The following is a 23,025-nucleotide window of genomic DNA, read 5'->3' as shown; positions in this document are numbered from 1 at the left end:
TGAGTGTGCAAAGCATTTCATTCACAGCAATGCACATTACATGTGAAGGATAAAAAATATGGTAAACTGTATTATTCATTGTGTCATTGTGATTATGGCTCCTTGTTTCAATCATTTCCGTACTATTTCATCCTTATCTATAGATTCTTAATATATTAGTTTTGTGTTTGTTTGTGTGTATTGCTACTGGGGTTGTTGAGGATTTCACACAAACAAAATCAACTTTTAAAACAGACTTATGTAGTGGACTACGACTGTGTCTGAAATCACTCATTCACTGCTCCCTTGATAATTAACTAAGTGGTGAGCAGTAAACTGATATTCCTGACACTTGTCACTGATGACCCAGCAAATGATGCACCACATCATAAATAAGGACAGATTTCGAACACAGTCCATTTCTTGATCCCCCCTGTAATCAGTATAAAAACTATATATGATATGACAATAATCAGTGAGCATTACAGATGCTGGTAGGTGGATTTTGTTAGCTTTGCACAGAGCCAGGCTAGTTGTTTCCCCCCTGTTTCAAGTCTTTATGTTAGTTAAGCTAACCAGCTGTATGTATGAGAGTGGTATCAATCTGAACATTTGACTTTTGGCAAGAAAGAGAAGTGCATTTAACCAAAGTGTCAAACTATTAAAATTGAATTAATTAATTATGAATAATTAAATATGAAGCTACAAAGAAATTGATTACTTTGATGAGGTGCAATCTTTATCTATTTTGCTTTGAGAATAATAATAAAAATAATAATAATAATAATAATGTTTTTTTTTAATAAATCATTTTCTTCTCCTGGATCATTAAAAATCATTTGACCAACTTGTTAATGACATATTTCCATCAAATGTAAACAAACAAATGTGATAAATTAATTCTTGTTTAATAAGTTCACAAAAAAAGATTGACTAAAATAATTTGAGGTTAACAAACAACTTTGATTATCAACATCCAATTAAAAGTGTTTTCTTTGCTTTTCTTTTAAAAAATATAACCATATGTTCTACAGAGTGTGCTTTAACTGCTGAGACAAACTGTCAAACTAGTTTCTCCCATCAGTCGACTTGATGAGGGTCTCTTAACCAGACTGAGCTCAAACGTGACACAAAGAAAACCAGAAACCTGCCAAAAAAAGAAGTTCAAATAAAATGTCCCAGCTCTTTAAACAGCACTCCCTTTAACGCTGTGGACATTTGCAGCTTGAGAAGCAGGATTTAAAAAGAGCAGTATCGTCTGCAAAGGATAAACAGATGAATAAAAATGACATTATTTCCTGGTTGTTGGACAACTGTAAGAATATTAGTGTTATAATTAAAACTACTTCAAACATATACAAATCCACGGTTATGAACTAATTAATAAAGCTTTTCCTGTATATAAAATAACGTGAGGAGCAAAATGCAGCCTGATTTTTGGTTGTTGTTACACAGGGTATGGATCATATCGTCTTTATGACATTAGCAGGTATAGAGCTCCACGGATGGTAAGAAAGAATATAGATAATCAGGTCATTTGGCTCCGGTTCACGAGTGTCGAATAAAACCCAACAAGCAGTTTCTGTTGTGTTTCCTCAGAGTCTCTCAACATCCTGTCTGGTTGCAAAAACATTCTCAACAAACTTGGTGCTCTGGAGACTGATATGCAAAAAAGTTCTCCCAAAACGACGGCATGTTCCCGGGCACGGTAAAATTATAAAAAAAAAGTATAATGTCAAGAATTAAAAAATAAACCTATCCTAAAACTTTTCTGCATAGCAGATAGTCCAATCGGTGTTCAGTCCTAAAAAACATTAAGTATAATAACCGCAGGTGTGTGTTTGACCAGGCTGACAGGTTTCTGTCATCAGATGAGAACACTGGAGACTGGGACTCTGGTGGATCGGCCGCTCTTCGGTACAACGATCGGCTCATCATCTGTTAACACAGAGAACAATGAAGTTCATTCATTCTGCCTCTGCACCTCTGAAAACACACCATTGTCGTCACCGTTATCATCATCACTATGATCATCGTCATCGTCATCACCACCACCACCACCACCACCACCATCATCATCATCATCATCATCATCATCATCACATCATCATAATGGGGTGTGGTATCCAGAGTGTAGGATTTAGGGGGATCTACTTGGTTCTCCAGAGGGCCCCTCATGCTTTTATGTTACCTGAAGGCCTTCATAGGTTCTATGAAGTACATGGAAAAGGTGCTACCTCAATGCTAGCTGTCACAAAACCCTACACACTGCTTCCTGAAGTATCTGAATACTTCTTCCAACAGTGTGACTCACAGGGGTAATTCAGAAAGGGTGACTCTAAAAGGCAGAGTTTATTGAAGTCTGGTTTGCCACAAATTGAGCTGGGATTAACCTGTTTGAGTTTGATGTGGTTTAACGTGCTGTTACGCTGCACAAGTGCTGTATTTAAGTACAATTTAAGGTGTTTGTAGCTCACCTGGGTAGTGAAGTTTATATAACAGATGCTCTGCTTCCACCTATACTCAGAATAACTGCTAATAAGTACAAATCCATCAATATGGGACTTACTGTAATGTGACATAGCATGCGGCTTTAACTACACATTACTTATGCTTGGGAACATTAGGATTGCATCACCTGTGGGGACGTAGTTCTCTGCACGATCGCGGTCTCTTTCGATGAAAAGGGCGGTGGTGAGGAAGAAACCTCCGCCAATCACAGACACAAAGGAGCAGAGCAGCAGAGAGAGCTGCAGAGAGCGGAACTGCCAGAGGAACGAGTCCCTCTTTCTCAGGGAGTCTGAAACCTGAGAGACACAGAGGAGGGCAGATTTAACAACAGTCAGGCATGGCAATATAGGAAAAAAGAAAAGAATAAATGTTTTGCTATGATGTTGTATATTGTTCGACCATGTTGTTTGGTGTGTGTGTGTGTGTGTGTGTGTGTGTGTGTGTGTGTGTGTGTGTGTGTGTAATGACATACCACTCCAATCAGATATGGACTTCCTGCATCTCCCAGTAGATGTGAGATGACAATCTGCAGAGCTTCAGCTGTGGAGCGACGAGTGGGAACAACCACGTACTGAAATACAGTAAAAGAAATTTTAAGAAAAAGTTTAATTTTAAGTATTTCTTTGTCTGATGCACAACTTATTTATTAATTCATTTTATTTATTCATATTTAACCCATATTTAAATTAGGGGTCAACCGATATTGTTTTTTCAGGGCTGATACCGATTACTAGTACTTACTGAGACTGATAACTAATATTTGGAAACGTTATGCATTTACCATTAAAATTTAAATCTTTGTGCCAATATTTAGAATTTGGAACATAACCAACTCCAACACTAAACTCTGTTTAAATGCCTTTGGCAAATGTTTAATCAAATCTGAAACTTTCAACATCATATACAAAAAGTTCCCAGCAACTTCTTTTTTTTAATTTTTAAATAAAGTCAAGTGAATATTTAGGTTTGAGGTTTTTACAAATTAAAAGTTCCTCCCATGCTGACACTTTCTTTGCACATTTTAATGAATTAATTTTATTGGCGATCATTCAAATAAAAAGGCCAATACAGACAACCGGCAAAATGCCAAATATTGTCCCCAATAATCGGTCAGGCCGATAATCTTTTGACCCCTAATTTAAATAAATATGATGACAGAGAAGCAGTCGCTGGCAATAAGAATGCAAGAACAACAACAACACAAAGTAAACAAAGAGAATCTAGGAAATAAAATAGTGGAGATGTTGAAATATTGGGATAAATATAACACACTGTACATAAAATAAAATTAAACACATTTGTGGTCCTAACAGTGTAATGAAGTCAAACGTGACTTATCATGAGATGAGCCTCAGAGGAATGCTTCAATGCGCAATGACATGTAAGTATTAATACTGTCAGATCATTTAGATAATTTATTTATCAAAATATTCAAATGTTTCATACATATATCAAAATGTCCTGTGAGTGTCCCCGAGTCCTGTGATAATGCTGCTGTTCATCTACAGAGTGAACTAATAATAAAAGAGGGAGACTCTCTTACCAGCAGGATATCAGCCACGATGGCCCAGTTCATCGACAGGAAGGTCTCTCCGAAGAAGATGAAGACCTGAGGGGACAGATGTCAACGTTACCTGAGGTGGAAAGCAACTAAGACTGCAATTGCACACGCTGCAGCAATGAGCAGCAGAGTTGTGCAGTGGTGTGGCAATGCCCCTTAAATGTCCCATTTCTGGGGAAGTGGAGGGTGGATGGAGTTATTTTAATCTCCTTCGCAGCTGAATGTCACTCATGAGGTGGATAATTGATCTGTCGATCCATTCAAAGCTGATCAGATTGATGGATAAGAGAAGATATTTGCAGATTTTCGTAAGTGAAAGAGAGTTTTAGGCCCAGCAGAATGAACGGTTTAGTTTCACTTTTGATGTGTCTGATGTTCTGCTACTCCTCTCTGCCTCTACTGCGCTATAAATAACCCAACAGAGTATATATTTTAATACCTCCTCATTAACAGTCCAGCTCCATTGAGACTATGGTTATTATTAATATAAACACTGGTAAGTATTTCATTTCTGAAAGGAGTAGGAGGAAGCGGATACTTAGCAAATCCCAACCCCTTTTTTAATTTTTTTTTTTTTTAAAGTTAACTTTAAACATAAAAATTCCCATTTTCTGCCACAATATTCACAATATATACTTTGATCTAATCAAATCAAGTGTTTTTGCAGCCTGAGTATATGTGAGGACCGTAGGTCATCTTCTACATGATTTAGTGCACAATGGTGAAAATAACACTTTATACTGCTCCACCCTAACTCAAAGCAAAGAAAAATTTAAAAGATAACCAATTATTAACTACTCTTTAAAGCTAAGCATTATTTGAAACAGTGAGAACAGGAGCAGGAGGCTGAGAGGAGGAGGACTCACGTATGTGGCGATGGTGCTGGCCTGAGCAAAGACGATGGCCAGGTAGAGGAAAGGTGCCGAGAGGAGCAGACCGGCAGCACAGACCAGAGGGTCGGCTCTGGGGTTCGTTGTTCTCAGCTGTCGACTGACCTGCACGCCAGTGGCCACGCCCAGCACACCTGTGACGCAGGTGATGGCCCCGAAAATCAAACTGTTAGAGGAGAAACAGTGTCAGGGTGCTGCTCATTCTGACAAATACCCATAAAAATCTGTTTCTCTCCAGCAGGGATTTATGTGAAAGCATGACGAAATGTTGCAACTGTTGCAGGAGCCTAACAGCATGCTACCTGTCAGATGATGCACAGTTTCCCTCCACACAGGGAGGTTTCTCCCCGGTGAAGACAGCCGCTCTGAAGAGGAACGTTGGAGCCCACAGTGCAAGAGAGCCGGTGACAAACGCCACCGCTGTGAAGCCAAAAGTGGACAACACAAAGCTGTAGCTGCGGAGGAAACAAGAGATCAGAAGGTGAACTAAAACAGTGAGACATCATCCAGCAAAAATCTATTAACACATACAAAGCAGCAGACAAGTTTGAGTGCTGCAACCTGCATGAAAACAGAAATGATCGCCAAAATCTCGGCCTGGGCTATAGCTGGCGCAAAGGCATAGAAACTTTACAAGGGGAGCTGACCTTTTTTAACAGAGTATTGACAGATTTTGTAACGTTAGTAATGTGTCTGAAGCCCTTTGGAACACAACACACTGTTATTTTATGTGTTTAATGAATCTTTGTCAATCAGATGTAAGTTTCCATTATGCAAATGTTCCACGATGACTCAGACATGACAGGACAGTTTACAAGAAAGAGCTGCAGCGCTCTCACAATAAAACCCGGCTCACAAAAGAAATGTGCAAAGTGCTGCAGAGTGCAAATTAAGGCAGCATCACCTTTTACACAAAAATGGTACATGCACCCTCACACAAGTACTGTTCTGATTAGTAAAACGAAAAAATGCAAGAAGAAAACATCTCATGTTTTGAATTTGGTGAAACAGGTTGTGGTGTTCACACTCTTTGATACAGACATATCTCAGTTTAACAGCACCACAAACTACATCCTTACACCTCTGAGAAACGGCTTCAACACAAACTTAATATTACAACCTTCATGAAAGAGGATTTACTGGATTAGATTTCTCTCTTTTTTAGCTGGCCGTTATCTGCATTATAAAACTCAGGAGAAGAAAAGAACCTTATAAACACAGAGTGAGGAGAGTTCATACAAAAGGAGGAATAAATGCAGGATGTTCTGGTTCCTTTACAGGCTTTGTTCCCCAGTGTATAAAACCATCGTACTGAACTGTGTATATCAACTTTCATTATGTACATATAGGGTTGGGCAATATGGCTTTAAAATAACATCACAATATTTTTAGGCTACATCGTGATACACAATATATATCTCAATATTTTGAAATCTTCTCCAAACTACTGTAAACTACTAAAATACAAAATATTAAATGATCAACAGTTACAGATTAAGCAACTACTAACATAAAATAAAGTTACATAAAGTACTGTGATGATTAACTTTAATAAAAAACTGTTATAATGTTAAAGAAAGTAAAGTATAAGTTAAAAAGAGTACTGTTATAATCAAATAAATAAAACAGGACATGGTGCTTTCATTTTGAAGGACTCGTCATGGGAGGGAAGTGTTGATGTTTTTGCGGTCGATTTGAAGCTTCTGGTCAACAGTTGGATGCTAGCGTTAACGTGTTAGCAGAAAGTTAAACTGTGACCGTGAGTACATCGAGTATATTGATCTATCACCCACCTTTATGTACACCTCTTCTACAAAAGCTTCTGTAGGGATGCAATGTTACTATGTATGAACCCCGTAGCCTCCAAATTCTCCCTAAATCCCAGAAACCAACCAGTAACTAAAATTACCACCTCGTTTTTGTATGACACGGTGCACAAGTCACGTTTCACATGCAGTTTACATCCATGCCTGTGAAAACACAGATGCGTCACACACATATTTCCCCCAGCAGCTCAGAAAATCTCTACAGTCAGAACAGATTCAAGGTGGACACCCAAGATTAATGTCACCAATTCAGTGTCTGACCAGTATATGTTTTGTGAGGTTGCAGTGACCTGCGCCTTGACTTCTATATTCTAATCAGTTAATTCTGAAGTCCAAGATGACGTTTGTGCCAAATTTGAAGAAATTCCCTCAAGGTGTTCTTGGGATACCATGTTCAGAAGAATGAGGCAGATGGGACATGGTCACAGTGACCTTGACCTTTGACCACCACAATCAAATCATTTAATCAAAGTGGATGTTTGTGCCAAATTTGAAGAAATCCCCTCAAGGCATTATTGAAATATCTCATTTACAAGAATGGACCGTATATATATGTACGAACAGGCAACCCAAAACATAATGCCTCTGGCCATGGCTATTGGAAGCGGGGACATAAAACTAATTAGCCCCTAACATTTTAAAAGGTAGAAAAGAGAGAGATGAGTGGCTGCTCTGTAGGCTATAATTGCAGCTTGTGTTGAGTGCTTATGGAAAATGGGAAACAACAGGATAAACTGAAGGGAAATCCATGCCCTCAAAAAATGTGAAAAACTTGAAAGGCGAGGTTGAATTAAGAAGCTTTTATCATAGATTAGAGCTAAATTATTAAAAAAGCCAACATGTCTTCTCAATGTTTCAACAAAGACCAGCAGTATTTGAAACATGTAATTTGCTTTTGAAACATGTTTTTTTTCATGATTTAGCCACTATTATTAAGGCTTAATGTAATTCCTCCTTGCCTTTCACGTTTTTGGAGTGCCTGGATTTCCATTCTGTTCATCCAGTTTAAAAGGTTTAAAACGAATTCGTGACTACAAGATGAGAAAATAATTCAGACCCAGATGTTTTTTTTCCAAATTCAAAGTTGATCAAATCTCTAAAAAACATAAAGCAGTTTTGGGTCTTGAATGTTGTCAGAGGTGAGTGATGTTGAACCTACTTCTTGCTCAGGGCCTTCAGGTCGGTCAGCCAGCTGGTCTGGTGCAGGTGATGCTCCGGTCGAGCTTCCACAGCTCCTCGTTTAGGCTCCTGGACCACGAACACCAGCAGCACCACCGCTATCAGTCCCAGCCCCGGAGTCACCTGAGGAGAGGGAGCAATGTGAGAGGACGGCACAGGTACAACAACCTTGGCACAAAAGCAACAACATCAACAAGTCAGCTTAAATCACGGAAGTTATGGCCAAAAACATGTTTTGTGAGGCCACAGTGACATTTGACCAGCAGATTCTAATCAGTTCATTGTTAAGTCAAACTGACAATTTCATTTTGCCCAAATATTTATTGCAAGATAAACATCTTTTTTTGTATGTCTGGTAAAAAAGTTCTGGGCTATTTAAAGGCTTTTAATGTGTGTTTTTTCCCCTTTGTTTGTTTGTTTGTCTGTCTGTTGGTTTGTCGTTGATTTGCTTGCTGTGTATTTGTGAGTTATGTTATTATACTTCAGCTGCATTATCCGTTATACAGTGTCTTTGAGTTCTTTTAAAAGCACTTCAAAAATAAAATGTATTATTATTATTATTATTATTATTATTTTCTTGGTAGGCACCCGTTTCTCAACTTGCATGTGCGATTCCACTGCTTGGATTCCCATCATGATGAATTTAAGAAATGGAATGCTTTTTAGACTTTTTAAGGATCAACTGGAACCCCTGGATATTTCCTTTGAGCTGGTCTAGCTTTCAAGTGAATGAAATGGGCAACCCGAAAACCTTCTACATAAAAAACTGTCACTTACCCGCAGAGCCCAGTGCCAGTCATGTGCTAAGCTACTGACTTGTGATCCCACGATGTATCCGAGACCGCTGACAGGAAGAAAAGACATCGAAAAATAGGTCAGGTGAAAAACACTTCCTGTTTGACATTGTTAAATGAAGAGATAAATCATATTCAAGTGCACATTCTAGCTCCTTAATTTTTTATTACTTTTACTCCTTTAGTGAGGAGCTACCACACTTAAAAAGAAACAAAACAATGTTAACAGGAATTTAATATTGAGGTAAATATTTTACATAATTTATCAAATGTTGACTTACAGTGGCTTTTAATGCAACAGACCTACACAAAATAGTCAAAATTTGTGAAAAAAAATATAAAATTAGATTATTTGGAGAGGTGGACTTTTTTTTTTTTTTTTTTTTTTTACAAATTATATGACTTTTGAGAGTTATCCATAGCACCAGTTCTTATGACAAAAGGGGTGAAGACATACCACTTTAGGTTTTTAGATTTTTTGTTTTTAAATAAAATTTCACTTCATCAATTTTGTCCATTTTGTGTTGGTCCATTACAAAATATTCCAAATAAAAATCCTTTTAAATTAAAGTTCAAAGCACAAGAAAATAGTTACAAAAAACACTAAGGGAGGTGAAAACTTTTGCAAGGCACTGTATCAGCTGCAAACATGAGGAGCCTGGAGTGTGTCTCCACATTATAGATTGTGTAATAAAACTGGATTTAAATAATGCATAAATCTGACAGAGCCAAAGGATGTCGAGTGTTATTAAACCCACCTGCCGACAGGGATGGCAAAATAAAAAATGGAGAGCATATTAGTCCTTTTTCCCTTCACGTAGAGGTCAGCGATGATGGTGGGAGCGATGGTGGAGTAACTGGCCTCTCTCCGATCCGACCAGGCCTCTTGTCAACAACAGGGCCCAGAAATGCTGCAGGACAACAAAGCAGAGAGAAGGATTTACATTTCAACAATCAAATTTAAACTAAAAACCGCTTCTCTTGAACCCAGCCCCTTGATAGTGGTCTTTGAGGTACACCCTTGCACAGGTAAGTCTGTCTAACAATCACTAAGACGCTGTTGCTTTTGCTTCATTCATAGCCTGTAGATGTGTTTTACATTTTGCAAACACTGGAAAAGTCATCAGACAACTGGGATGTAGCAGAAGGAGTATTAGGACTTTTCTCAACCTTAGAAAAGGTGAAATATTCTCTGAGAGGCTCATCTTCCAATTTCTAAAAAAGATGCCAGTCTATCATTTCCTATGTAAATGACCTTACCTCTCTGGACCCCATCTGATCCTCATTAAATGTAATTTCTAGGAGTAAGCATTTTCACAATCTTTCCTATGGCGTTCTTCTGCCTGTTCATTTTTCTTTTGTTTGTTTGAATTGCTTTCTGGGGTTTGGGGTGGGTTGGTGGGATGTTAGGATATTGTGGTGTGGTGGAACAGAAAAATAAAACAGAAGAGAAGGAGAGAGAAGGAAAAAAAAGCAACAAAAAACACTAGAACATATATATGTACTGTGTATTTGGTATTTGTACCATATTGGCTCTCAATAAAAAAAAAAAAATAATAATAATCAAAAAATAAAAAGAAAATCAGTGTTTATGTCATTAGTCAGTGAAAGCAGCAGTTACTCACTTTTTTGGGGGTGTAGGAGCTGGCAAGAGTCACCAAGGACCAGAATGTGATGCCAAAACTCATGATGATCTTCCTGTTGTACCTGTCACCCAGGTATCCGAAGACCGGGGCCAAGAACATGTAACTGCAGATAAAAACTGGAAGGAAAAAAAAAAGTTCAAAACGAGTTCCATCTCAACCAACTCCAGCACTAAAATCCTGCTCTTACAGTCATGCATGAGTCATCTAATTTGTAGTGGATGATGAGGACAACTCTTGATAAGAAGATATTCAAATGCCTACCCAAAACTGAAACTCCTTTAAAGATTCCTTAGATGAACCTCAGGGTCAGCTAATGAACCTAACTGCCTTGTTGAACTTGTGACTCTTGTAAGCAGAACTAAACTACGACAGATTTTATTGCCCGACCGACAGTTTGAGTTAACTTACGACTCATTCGGGGCAAGGAGCTGTCAACTGAGCTCCTGCAAAGACTCAAGGAGACATCAGGAGATTTCTACATCATAGAAACGGACAATTTATGTCTTTGTTGCACAACCAACATGTGACATACCTGCACATCTCCAGACTGTAAGAGAGGACCACACTGACTGATTTTCGTATTCAAAGTAAAACGTACTTTGAAATGTTGTGTGGAGGTCTCATACCTACAGAACTGGAACTTTGCTTACCTGCCGATTTTGGGGCCAAACGCACAAACGCAAGCTGTGCCTGTGTGTGTGTGTGTGTGTGTGTGTGTGTGTGTGTGTGTGTGTGTGTGTGTGTGCGTTTGTATCTCTATACTTGTGTGGACCAGCGTGCGTGCGTGCGTGCGTGCGTGCGTGCGTGTGTGTAATTTGTGATTTTCTAATTATAGGTTTTGTAGATAGACTTTTGGTCATATTAAGTACTTTCATACTTTGTTATATCTTGATGCTAGTACTTGTATACTTTTACTTAAATATGATCTTTAACAACCTTTAATTATATCAGTGTGTTTTGACAACGTAGTTTTACACTTACTTATTTTCACACATATTCGTTATGTTTGTTAAATGTGGTTAATACTGTTTTTCTGTTCTCCTTTTCCTTATTTATTTAATCGTTGATTAATCATTTTAATTAATTGCTAATTACCTAATAAATCCCCTATTTAAACAGCTATAAGTTATATCATTTATAATAGGATAACAGTCACAGGGGGCATTTTAATAATTAAAGTACTTTTTCCTGATTATACTTAAATACTTTCACTGAAGTAACACCTTCAATGCAGGACTTTTACTTGTCGCAGTGTTTTCACAGTGTAGTTTTAGTACTAATACTTGCAGTATAGGATTTTTATATCCTCTGCCGTTGGTATTTACAGTGAATTTTGTATATTTACATATTACAGAGATGGTAAAATGATGGTTTAAAATCAATAACAGTCTCAGCAACACTTCGTGTAAAGAACATGAGCTGCACAGACAAACTGAATGTGCTGCAAAAATATTATTCAAGCTTTCACATAATTTTAAAATCATTGCTTCCCTGGAATATATCATTCTTTTTTCTAGAAAACTTGGACATCCCGCTTTCAATCAAATTTCAATATAGAACTGTGAATAACTAAATATAAAATTGTTGTTTTTTTTGGAATTTTCTGATGTTAATACTTTTTTGAACAGAACGGATGAATGCTGTTTTTTCAACACTGCATCACTAAATGAGATAATTTAAAAAAAAAAAGTCAGTGCTGATCTGAGGTCATTTCTACATGTTGTTTCAGTGATTAATGGATGGAAACACCTTGAAGGATTATTTTCATTGACTTCTTACCTGTTTGTAGTAGGCCGGACATCTCGTCATTAATCCCAAAGTACTGCTCGATGTCTGGGAGAACACCTGGTGGAGTCAACACAGTGGTTTTCATTTCACTTCTCAAGAAACAATTAACAAGCACAAAAAGGGTTAACATGGAGGTGTTACAACTAGCGCTGAAATGATTATTTGGCAACAATTTAATTCTATTTTTTTTAAAAACAAAACATAATGTATATTCTTCCAGTTACTCCACTGAGACGATTTTCTGTTTTTTTTTCTGTTATAAATTTTGAAAAACTGAATCTCTTTTGGTCAAAACAAGACATTTGGAGCTTAGACTTGGGAAACCATAAATGAATCACTTTAAAAAAAGAATCATTAGATGTAGCCCAAACACCTTTAATCTGGTGGTATCTAACCAGTGAACAAGGAAAATCTTTGCAGAAAACAAAGCCATTGTTCAAACTAATTTCCAGTCTTTTAGTTAGTGCACAGCTGGTCATCAGAACATGCCAAAGTTCATTATGTCCGATGGCAAGAAAACAATTTAACTTTATATAAGAATCTAGTTTTTAAAAGCATATGAATGATTAATTCATAGTTATGTGGGTTTTAAAATGAACTTTACTTTCAAGGAAATGTGCCGCTTCTTTCATTTGTTAGTAACAAATTCTTTACTATTATCAAATTCTTCTTTCCAGTAAATAATTAGATGATTGTAACATTCATCTTTCCTCTAAGCGTGGCTTTTTAAAACTCCTTCCATTAATGCTCTTGCTCAAAGAGCTTATCAAATAAAAAACCCTGATGAGCCGCTCTGGAATATACATCTTTAATATTAAATAATATTCTGATTGGCTGTGATGCTGCAGCAGGTGGAGGTCAGCACCTGCGACGGTGAACCTGTCCATGTAGTTGAGCAGGTTGATGTAACACAGGATTAACACGGTCAGCAACGCTCGGGCGCTCGACACCCCGCTGGCTGACTCCTCCTGCGGTCGTGATGCCGCCGCCCCGCCCTGCTCCTCCGGGCCCTCCGCCTCGCTGTCATCTGAGAAGAATGGCGCCGAGTCCGATGTGGGCTCACCCAGAGACATGGCCGCCGCTGAGGAGGGGGATTGATAACAACAATTAGTCCATCATAATCATTATTCATTATTTATTAATGCAGATTTTTAAAAGCAACAAGGGTGACAGATTAAAATGCTGTTTAATTACCAAAAACATTATTTGTTGGTTTACATAGCAAACAAGTGATTAAGAGCAAAAGATGTTTCAACAGAACCATGCACACACATGGCTTTATAAATCTCAGAATGGCAAAACTCCAGCAAAATTGAACCATATTATTCATAAGTTCTGGTATCACAATTAAGTTGTTTTTTTTAACCGACAAGTGATGCTGAGTTTTGACCTCTCAAGATATTTTCTTCCTTTATTATGCACCTTGCAAGTGGGTGAAGTTGAGAAAGAAATTTCTTCTCAGCTTTTATCAAATCAGTCCCCTAGATCTTCTAATAAATCTTTAAAAGAAGGTTGTCTGCATATTTGTGTCTTTATACAAACACATAAGTTTAGTTATGAATCTCCAGAGACTTTAACAGACGCCATTAATGTCATTAACCTTTATCAACTAGATGAGCATGCAGTGTGTGCCTTTAAGAAATTTGAAAACTAAAATGAAAACAAAGTGGAAAATTTAAGCATGTAGACGATCCAGAATTCTTTAGGCATGCTGTCTTTTTTTTAATCACATAATTAAAGACGAGGGTTAACATTGCTCAAAAGAAATAAAAAAGAATTGAAAAGTAAAAACAACAGTGAACTGTATTGTGGAAAGAAACTTGACCTCAAGTAGTCGTCTACACAAAGTGGCAGCTGCTACACAGGAAAATCCTGTTTGGACTGATCTCGGAACAGTACAACTGTTACAGAAGGTCACAACAAATACTCACATGAAAATGAAACTGGGATACTAATCAGAAAACAGTGCCTAAAAAGTGTTCGGTCCTCTGCCAGTGTTGGTGTTTTAATGTCTCGCAACATTAAATCAAAGTTCATTTAAAGTTTGTTTTTTTTTTTACTCTAATACCCCAATATCATCATTATTATCATCCCTCCCTATTAGCAGCAAAGTGTACTTTAAGAAACAAAAGTACTTGTTATGCAAAGGGGCTATTTTCAAAGTGTTACTTTTATTGTATTGGTGGCTATGATAAACTATGGTCTTTTTTACTTGATATGGATAGACCTAGATAGATTCAAACAGCTTGCCTGCCGTGCTGTGTCATACAGTGAGAAGACAGCAGCTGCAATCACTTTTTGGCAAGTTGAAAATTGCATTTTATGCATTGCATTGGCCCTTTAAAGGTATTTACACAGGTCAAAATGACTGGTGTGATTACAATTAGTCAAACAAAATCCCAAGAATTAAAACTGTGAGGCAGAAACAACTTTTCAATAACAAGATAGTAGCTGCAATCACTTTTTGGCAAGTTGAAAATTGCATTTTATTTGTTGCATTGGTCTTTTAAAAGGTATTTACACAGGTAAAATGGACTGAGTGGGCTATAATCTCTCAAATACATTCACTCTGAATGAAATTTAGTCACTTTGAAGCAAAACCAAACTTTCTGTGGCAAGATAACAGCTGCAATCACTTTTTGGCAAGTTGAACATTGCATTTTATTTGTTGCATTTGCCCTTTAAAGGTATTTACACAGATTTAAAAAAAGATTATACTGAAATAATCAACTGATATCTGATGTTGTTGTGCAGAACAACATGTAAATATGCAGTTTTCAGAGCAAAGCCAGTACTTAGGGACTGTTCTGTAGCTGTGGTGCTTCCTGACATTTTGGGGAACTTTTTACTCTATAGTTTCACTATTATTCAAACAGAATATTATTTTGGGCATTATTTTTGTACAATCCGAGTTGACATAAGAAAATAAGAGGGGGAAAAAAACCCCAAAAAGTGTAAAAATGAAATTGATTTTGTGCTTGAAAATGACCTTCTTTGAAAAAAATACTATTTTCTCAGCTTTTTGTCCAAAATGATGCTTTTTTAATGAAAATTCACAACTTCAGATGTTGTTAAAAAGGCAGCGGGAGAAGCTAAAATTAAATTTCATGTGTATGAAAGCTGACTAAAAACATTTCATTAAAGAATACTTCAGTCACAAAATGACTATTTTGTTACTTTGAATTCATGAAAAAAACTCAAATGCCTCCATGGAAATGGCGAACCTAATGACTGATCAGGGTACCACGCTTAGCAACAGCAAAACTACATCTACTATATCAAATCATCAGTTTACAAACTCTCACACAGCTTGTGCTGTATCATCTAAGTCTCATTTTTCCAGTCATATGCTCAGTTCTTCACAAACACATGCATTTTCACTAAATCATTTTAGTATTGGAATCTGGCTTTAAAGAGAGCACAAAGAAGTTGCACTTTTAATTCAGTTATGACATTTTCTGTGAGGATGTACGTGTTTGAGCATGGGACTAGATAAATGAGACTTGGATTATAGTTCACGAGTTCTGTGAGATTGTGTAAAAAAGATGTCTTATTATAGTTTCTGCTGATAAATGAGGTCCTCATTTACTTTCAGAATTTTCTACGTTTTTGGATTCTTCTGTCTAAGTGGAGGCATGTGAGAAAAAACAATGATTTCTTCAAGTATTCAGGACTCACATGTTGAGTGACTGATGGGTATTTTGAGGGTGAAGTATTCCTTTAAAACAATAGTCAGCTGCCCATATCACCATGATATGACAACCATCAATTTTTATACCACAATATTCCTAGAAACCAGTATATATCGCTGCAACTCTACAATCCGTAAATCAACATGTTTGCTGTCTTCCATGGAGGCATGTATGAAAAAGATTTCTTCACTAATAATATGTTAACACTATATGACTGAGTGATTTACAAATAAGTGCAGTACTTGAGTTGAAAACAAGTCAATAAAATGAAGAATATGGCTGAAGCAGGGTTCCTGCAGCTTACAGCGAGGAACATTTAAAACCTTTTTAATACCACTTCGAATTGAGCTTAAGGCCGATTTTCTAATACCCAAACTTGAGGAAGGGCAGCTTTATTTTGCCCAAATGTTTACTATAACATAAAACATGACTTTTGACAAGAACATGTTAGAAGACAATGAACATACTATATTATCATAAAATAATTCAGTTTACCAATAGGAGTGAGAAATATCTCACATTTCTGGGTGATTTGTGTTTTTAAATCTGCATGTGAGATTCCCATCATGACGAGTTTAAGAAAAGCATTCAGTTACTTAACAAAAAAAAGTTAAAATTTTGATACTTTACAATACCACGTCCAAAAAAACCCCAAATCATAAAAACTTACTTCCTATGTGAGAGCATTTTTAAGACTTTATTAGTTAATTTAAGTTAATTTAATACCATTTAAGGCCTCATTTTTAAATGTATGAATTTAATGACTTTTAGGACTTCTTAAGGATGTGCGGGAACCCTGGGAATATTTAATGCAAACACTTTCAGCAGCAGTAACGAATTAGACTCTATTATCTTTATGATACCAGTTACAAACTCTCACAGAGACTCCCTGGAGTTTCTGCCCATTTATAGGCAACTCCAACAACCGCCACACAAGCTCTTTCTCCGAATTTCTAGTCTGACCGGTTTAAAACGGCAATACTCCAGTACATGTACTTACATTCCACGTATGATTAAGGACAACTAAAACAGAATACGTGAAAAAGCAGCTTCACTGTCTGCAGCAGGGAAAGATAAAGCTGCCGCTGCACAGAGCTGAGGGTCCTGAGCTGAAGAAGAGGAAGAGGCAGAGAAAGGAGAAGCCGAAGTGGACATGACTTAGTGAAACTACAATCATGTGAGCCTCCCAACATGCAGCAATCATGTCTGCAGAGGAGCTCATGACTAAGACGCTGAGCATGCAGTGCTGATGTGGTGACTAATTTGTGCATCCTCGTGCAAAAGATTACAGCGCACACACATCACTTTTCCTGTTAAAGACGACTGCACAGTTACAAACTCATCACGCAGATTAACAGCAGATTCCCACTGGGCGGTTCTCTGAAGCTTTAATGAAATGTACATGTTATTTTCCTCTCAGACGCTGCTCGTGTGACTGAGGATGTTTTTGTTGGAGATAAAGCAGCTGATAATTTTACTTTATCAGCTGTCAATTATTTAGCAATGTGGTCCTGTTCTCACTTTGTTTTTTCAGCTCACTGCAAACTAAATCTGACATGTTTCCTGGTCAAGATGTAAGAAAACATAAAGCTGCGGCATACAAGAACATCTGAAAATTACTATCTTGATAAATCATTTGGTCTATTAGACATGAATAAAGACAGATTAACAATTCTAAATTTCCAAATGACTTGTTTCACTGACATATGATACAAAAATGTTCCATTTAAAATAATATTTTTTCCTTTTTTCTTTAAAAAGTGAAAAATCACAATGTTTGGCCATTTGGGCTTGATAGACAACTTTATTCTTCCTGCTCCTCAACATTAAATAAAGCAAAAAAGACTTACTGGTTTAGTGTATCAAATGTCAAATATTGTTCATCACAAATTTATGCCCAAAATGACATCTTCAAATTGCTTCTTTTGGCCAACCAACAACCCAAAACCCAAAGTCTCTTCATTAATATCATACATTTTGTTTATAAAAACACTTTGTAAACTGTGTTTTTAAATGTGCTAAATAATAAAAGTTATTATTATTATTAATATTATTATTATAAATGACAAAGAAAAGCAGTAAATTTTAACAGTTAAAAGGCTGGAAACAGCAAACATTTTTAGAAAAATGACTGATAACTGATTTGCAAAATAGCTGGTGATTAATTTTCTTTTGATCAATTAATGGACTTGTTGCAGCTCTATTTTTAAATGTGGGCATTATTGCTTAATAATCATTGCTTAGCTTGAATGACTAGTTGATTATTGGATTGGTAGATATGAAGAAAATGAATCACTGGCACTTCCCATCATTGATTATTTGTTCAACTCAATTTTTAAAGCAAAAACACAAGAGATTCTGTGGCTTTAGTGTCCTAAAAAGAAGGATTTGATGGCTTTCTTTGTTTTCTATGATACTTAAGGGAACATACTTGGATTTTGGACTGTTGGTTGAACAAAACACAACTCTTTCACTCTACACTTTAGAGTCTTTTAATGTTTTTTGTGACGTTTTAGACTAATTAATCAATTGGTCTAGACAATAATCACAAATCAATAATTGCAGCCCATGTCCTTATGCTCGGATAATATTGATGCGTTAATATCACAACCACTACTACTGCCACTCCATATACTGATGTTATCAAATTTACTGTATAATATTATTGAAAGTCTCATGTTAAAAGCTTAAAGTCATGTCCATCTTTTTGAATCCCACACATTAAAGGCTGCTGGTGTGATTAAAACCTAAAAATAATAGCATTATGAGTATTGAAAAGCTCCCTCTGTAACAGATTTGGCCAGAAAGACACTGTAGGAGTGCACTGCATGCACAGAGCGGCCATCCAGGTGTGTTAAACTTTGCCCCACTTGCCGACACAACTCATTGATCAGCGTTGCCTGGGTTCAGACTTTTGAACCCACCCTACTGGGTACGAGTTTGAAACGGAGTGTCAAAAGTTGACAGTTCTGTCTGACATCAGGCAATGATCAATAAGCTATTAGTACAAGACCAGACTCTCACTAAGCAGTTTCCATTAACCCTCAAATTGCACAAATTAAAATTGTGAATACAAAACATGCCTAATGGAAACACATCAATTTTGAAAAAAACTCCAGGTTATCAAAAAAAAAGTTTTTTTTTGCACTTGCATGAGGTGAAATGCTTCTGATAAATTTGGTAGTTATGTTAGATAAATCAAACAAAATTTCAAGAGCAAACACAAACTATAAAACTAGCTTCTGTGACATCACTCACTGCTTTGTCGACTCTTGTTTTGAAGCCTAAAGTTCTGCATTACAGCCGTTACCTTTTTTGTTTTTTAGAGCCAGAAGTGATCATTATGGGTCGACAGATCATCGGCCTGGCAGATTATCGGGACCAATATTTGGCATTTTGCAGATGATCTGTATCTGTATTTCATTTTAATAACTGCCGATAAAATTAGTTAAATAGTGCTCTACCTTAGCTCTGCTGCAGCTGTCTCTCTCCCTCGGGAGAGACTGTATATAAAGATGGACGACGCACCCCAACTTATCCCGAAATGCTAAAGAAAAGATCCAAAAGTGCAGTATTGGAATATCACACTAAACCAACACTAAAGATGTCAGTCTGCAATACATGCAAAGAACGTGTCAGCATGGGGGGAACTTTAACTTTGTAAAACCTCAAGGAGATATTTTATTCATTCATTCATTTTTTAGTTAAATTTCACTTGACTTTATATAAAAGTTGCTGGGAACTTGCTGTATATGATGCTGAAAATTGCCATTTTGATTTAACATTTTCTAAAGGCATTTTGTATTGGAGTTTGTTATATTCCAAATTCTAAATTAAAATTTTATTGTAAATGCATAACAGTTTCAAATATCGGTCATGTGTCTCAGTTACTACTAAGAATTGTTATCGGCTCTGAAAAACCAATACCGGCAGACCCCGAATGACCATATTTGGGAAGGTGGGTGGGGCTGTGGAGGAGCAGGGGTGGAGCTGACTGAGAGGACACTGTCAGCAGACAGCCTGTCACTCAAAGCCGCCAGACCTTAATTACGTGTAGCTTTATAAGCTTTATATTAAATTATAACCTTTAGAAATTCACTCCTGTAGAGCTGTCATGAATGCTGAAATTAACCACAGAGACGACATTTTTTTGTACCAGGCTGTAAATATGTTTATTTCTGCTGTAAAGTCACATTTTACTCTGGTTTGGAACCAGCCACATAAGGCTATTTAAGAAAGTACAGTTTTTGGCACTTCACGTTGGCTTTATTTTGTAGCCTCTGTGGTTTATTGCTTTTTAACGAGCACCCCAGACTCCTTTCAGAATTTCAACAGTTTACCGTAGCTTAACTCTCCTCGCAACAAACGTAATACTACTTTGATGAGAATTCACATGGGACATTTAAAGGGGTCTACCTAGCACATTCAGGATGTTATCAGTTTTGTGCACCAACCTTGGCGACAAAGCTAACGTTAGTAAAGTTATGCGGAGGGAAAGCCACACCAAACTCCATTCAGGATTCTGTCACTTTTACATACCCAGCTTAAAAGCACACAACGCGTTACCTTCAAGCGCTTTACGTGTGGCAGTTATCTTTTGATAAATTCGGCAAATAAGTTAGACGATTAACTGAAAACATTTTCTCACAAACGACTTATTTCGCGTATTATCTACATCGATTTGTTGTGAAGCTCGGCGCCAGACAGTGAAATGGGAAATTCGCAATGTTTTGAATGGAGTCCGGCGTGAGGTTTTCTAAACAAAAGTATGGCACATGTCATAGTTCATTAAACATTTACTTTGCTTTCATGAGCTTTTATGAGTTAACAAAAACAGACTGGTTTAATTTTATCGTCCACTTGACGGTTCATTGTGCGGCTAGCTGGAGTTGAGGCGGTTGGCAGTGAGCGGGTGTTAGCCTGTATGTTGTTGTTTACCTGGCAGGATGAGTCAGGGCTGACGCTTCTCTGTCCTCCCGCCGCCGCTGCAAACACTGTCGTCGTCACACGGAGCTGCGAGTGCTATTCACAACCCATGCTGAGGGTTAACGGTGAAAACGTCTCCCGGGAACACCGTCTGTCGGGAAAACTTTTAAATAAAACTAAAACAATTACTCCGGGACACTTCTGAGATAACAATTCTGCACCGCCGCCATGTTGGATCTGACTACGCTGCCGCCCCGTCGGTCACATGACTTCAAGATCAGGTCACATGATAATAACGATTGGGTAATATAAACAGTACCATGCATGTACCACGGGAGGAGCCATTATTATATTGTTTATACATAGGCTGTATATAAATAGAATACATTTGTAAGGAGTCTATGCGTTTATACTAAAGTGGTGAAAATATACACACAGATACTTAAACTCCAGTACTGCACAAGTTCAGTTTTGAGGCAGTATTTTCATTTTATACTACTTTCTACTTGTATATATCTAAGGGAATTTGTCTTGTGCTGAGAGCATAAAAACATAAAACAAAAGACATCAACCGTACTGGACAGCACATTATAACATGAAAAAAAATAAAAAAAACATCATTCAAAACCACTTAGTGCATAGTGCAGAGTTCATACTGTATTATCAGAGCAGATCTATCTATCTATCTATCTATCTATCTATCTATCTCTGTTTTCTGATATTTTTTTGTAAATACTGTCATGTTTTTTGTATTTGCCCATTGGACTTTAGAAATTATTACCGATGAGCTCTGAAAAAATGAAAGGAATGGAGGTGATATTGATTATAATCAATATAGCAATATTACCAAAATAATATTAAAAGCATCAAGACGCCTAGAAAAGTGAATAGAATTACATCTTACACCATATTATCACAATAAGAAGACTAACTGCTATCCAGCAGGCTAAACTTCATCAAAAGGATAAAGTACCAGTCCTACTGCCGTCCTTCTGTCTCACTAAGTGGGAAGGGTGAGTGTCAGGGGACATGGTGGCTCATCTGTTCCTACGGGTCCACATTACCAATGACGAGAAACAGACAGATTATTAATATATATCACAAAAAGCAACTATCAGTAGCCCCCACTATTGTTTGCTTTAACCACTGGGCTCAGCAGGCTTATATTTGGGATAGGCGTCTATATGGGACAAGCTTTTATTTCCTTTCACACAAAACTGTTGCCCTGCAAAGATGGGAAATACAGTCAGTGTTTATTTAAATGTCTTTTTTTGGCATCTCTTACTATATTGGTATAACCGTCTTCTTTGGTGCTCATGATTTCACTAAAATGAATCGTAGAGAATCACCATGACACTATCTCGATCCAAAAATTCCTAATCTTCAGCCAACCATGTGTGCTGTGTGTCCAATTTAACGAAAGGTTAAATATATATATATATATATGTAGAGAGAGAGAGAGAGAGAGATGGTAATGCATCAGCAGTAATAACCTAAGTATGTAGAGGTACAAAATTATTTGTCAGTCTATTGTTTTGATAAACAAAACATAATCATTTTTGATTACAGATTAATAATTTAAGCCAAACATTACAGAGTTCCACTCCACATTATACACTATTTTTCGACATTTTAAAGACCAGAAAATGAATCGACTGATCTAGGAAGCGAAGTGATTATCACATAGCTTTATATTGAAAAAATCATTTGTTACAGCCCTAGTTGGCTTAATACTTGAATGTAGAGAGGGCAATAAGGTAATATTAATATTGTGATGCAGTATTATTTTTTAAGTATCTGTATCCCAATATACAGCATTACATTTCAGATCAACTTATGTCTGATGATGACACTGTTCAGGAAAAAAACTTTGTTAAAATCATTGACACAAATAATCTCACTCTGATGGATTCTGATAATGTATAATGTTTTCCATTATATTTAGAAAATCAAAGGATATATAATAATACAGTCTTCTTGATAGATTTGCTGGAGTTACTTATTCGTGATTTTTAAGTATGTGGTTATTCTAGATACTTACTTTTATTAAGACAAAGTATTATTATTTTATTTTGGTAGTTTTTGTTGCACAGTTGCAGTAAATTGTCATGCTTTTTGGAAATTTCAAACTTTTAACAGATGCTGTAGCACCACCTTCAGGACTACAAGCCCAAAGTTTTAGTTGAGGGACTTTTAACTTGATCTATTTGCAAAGTTTAAATTTTTCATGCAT

At 36.8% G+C, this 23,025-nt stretch overlaps 1 protein-coding gene across 1 annotated transcript; it reads right to left on the bottom strand.

Moving 5' to 3' along the window:
- Window positions 1-870: 870 nt before the first annotated feature.
- spns1 (spinster homolog 1 (Drosophila)) lies at window positions 871-21,038 on the bottom strand. The gene is given in 14 exon segments (XM_042504528.1): window positions 871-1,917; window positions 2,618-2,786; window positions 2,963-3,061; window positions 4,034-4,099; window positions 4,918-5,107; window positions 5,244-5,396; window positions 7,927-8,069; window positions 8,724-8,790; window positions 9,499-9,608; window positions 9,610-9,651; window positions 10,366-10,502; window positions 12,166-12,231; window positions 13,040-13,255; window positions 20,805-21,038. Coding segments are annotated over 13 exon segments (1,521 nt in total). The 5' UTR covers window positions 13,248-13,255; window positions 20,805-21,038; the 3' UTR covers window positions 871-1,846.
- Between the last annotated feature and the right edge of the window lie 1,987 nt (window positions 21,039-23,025).

Source organism: Plectropomus leopardus, chromosome 17 (assembly GCF_008729295.1).
Source record: "Plectropomus leopardus isolate mb chromosome 17, YSFRI_Pleo_2.0, whole genome shotgun sequence".
Classification (NCBI taxonomy): Eukaryota; Metazoa; Chordata; class Actinopteri; order Perciformes; family Serranidae; genus Plectropomus; species Plectropomus leopardus.
Note: the sequence above shows the minus strand (reverse complement) of the source record. Positions and strands in the feature narration are given on the sequence as shown.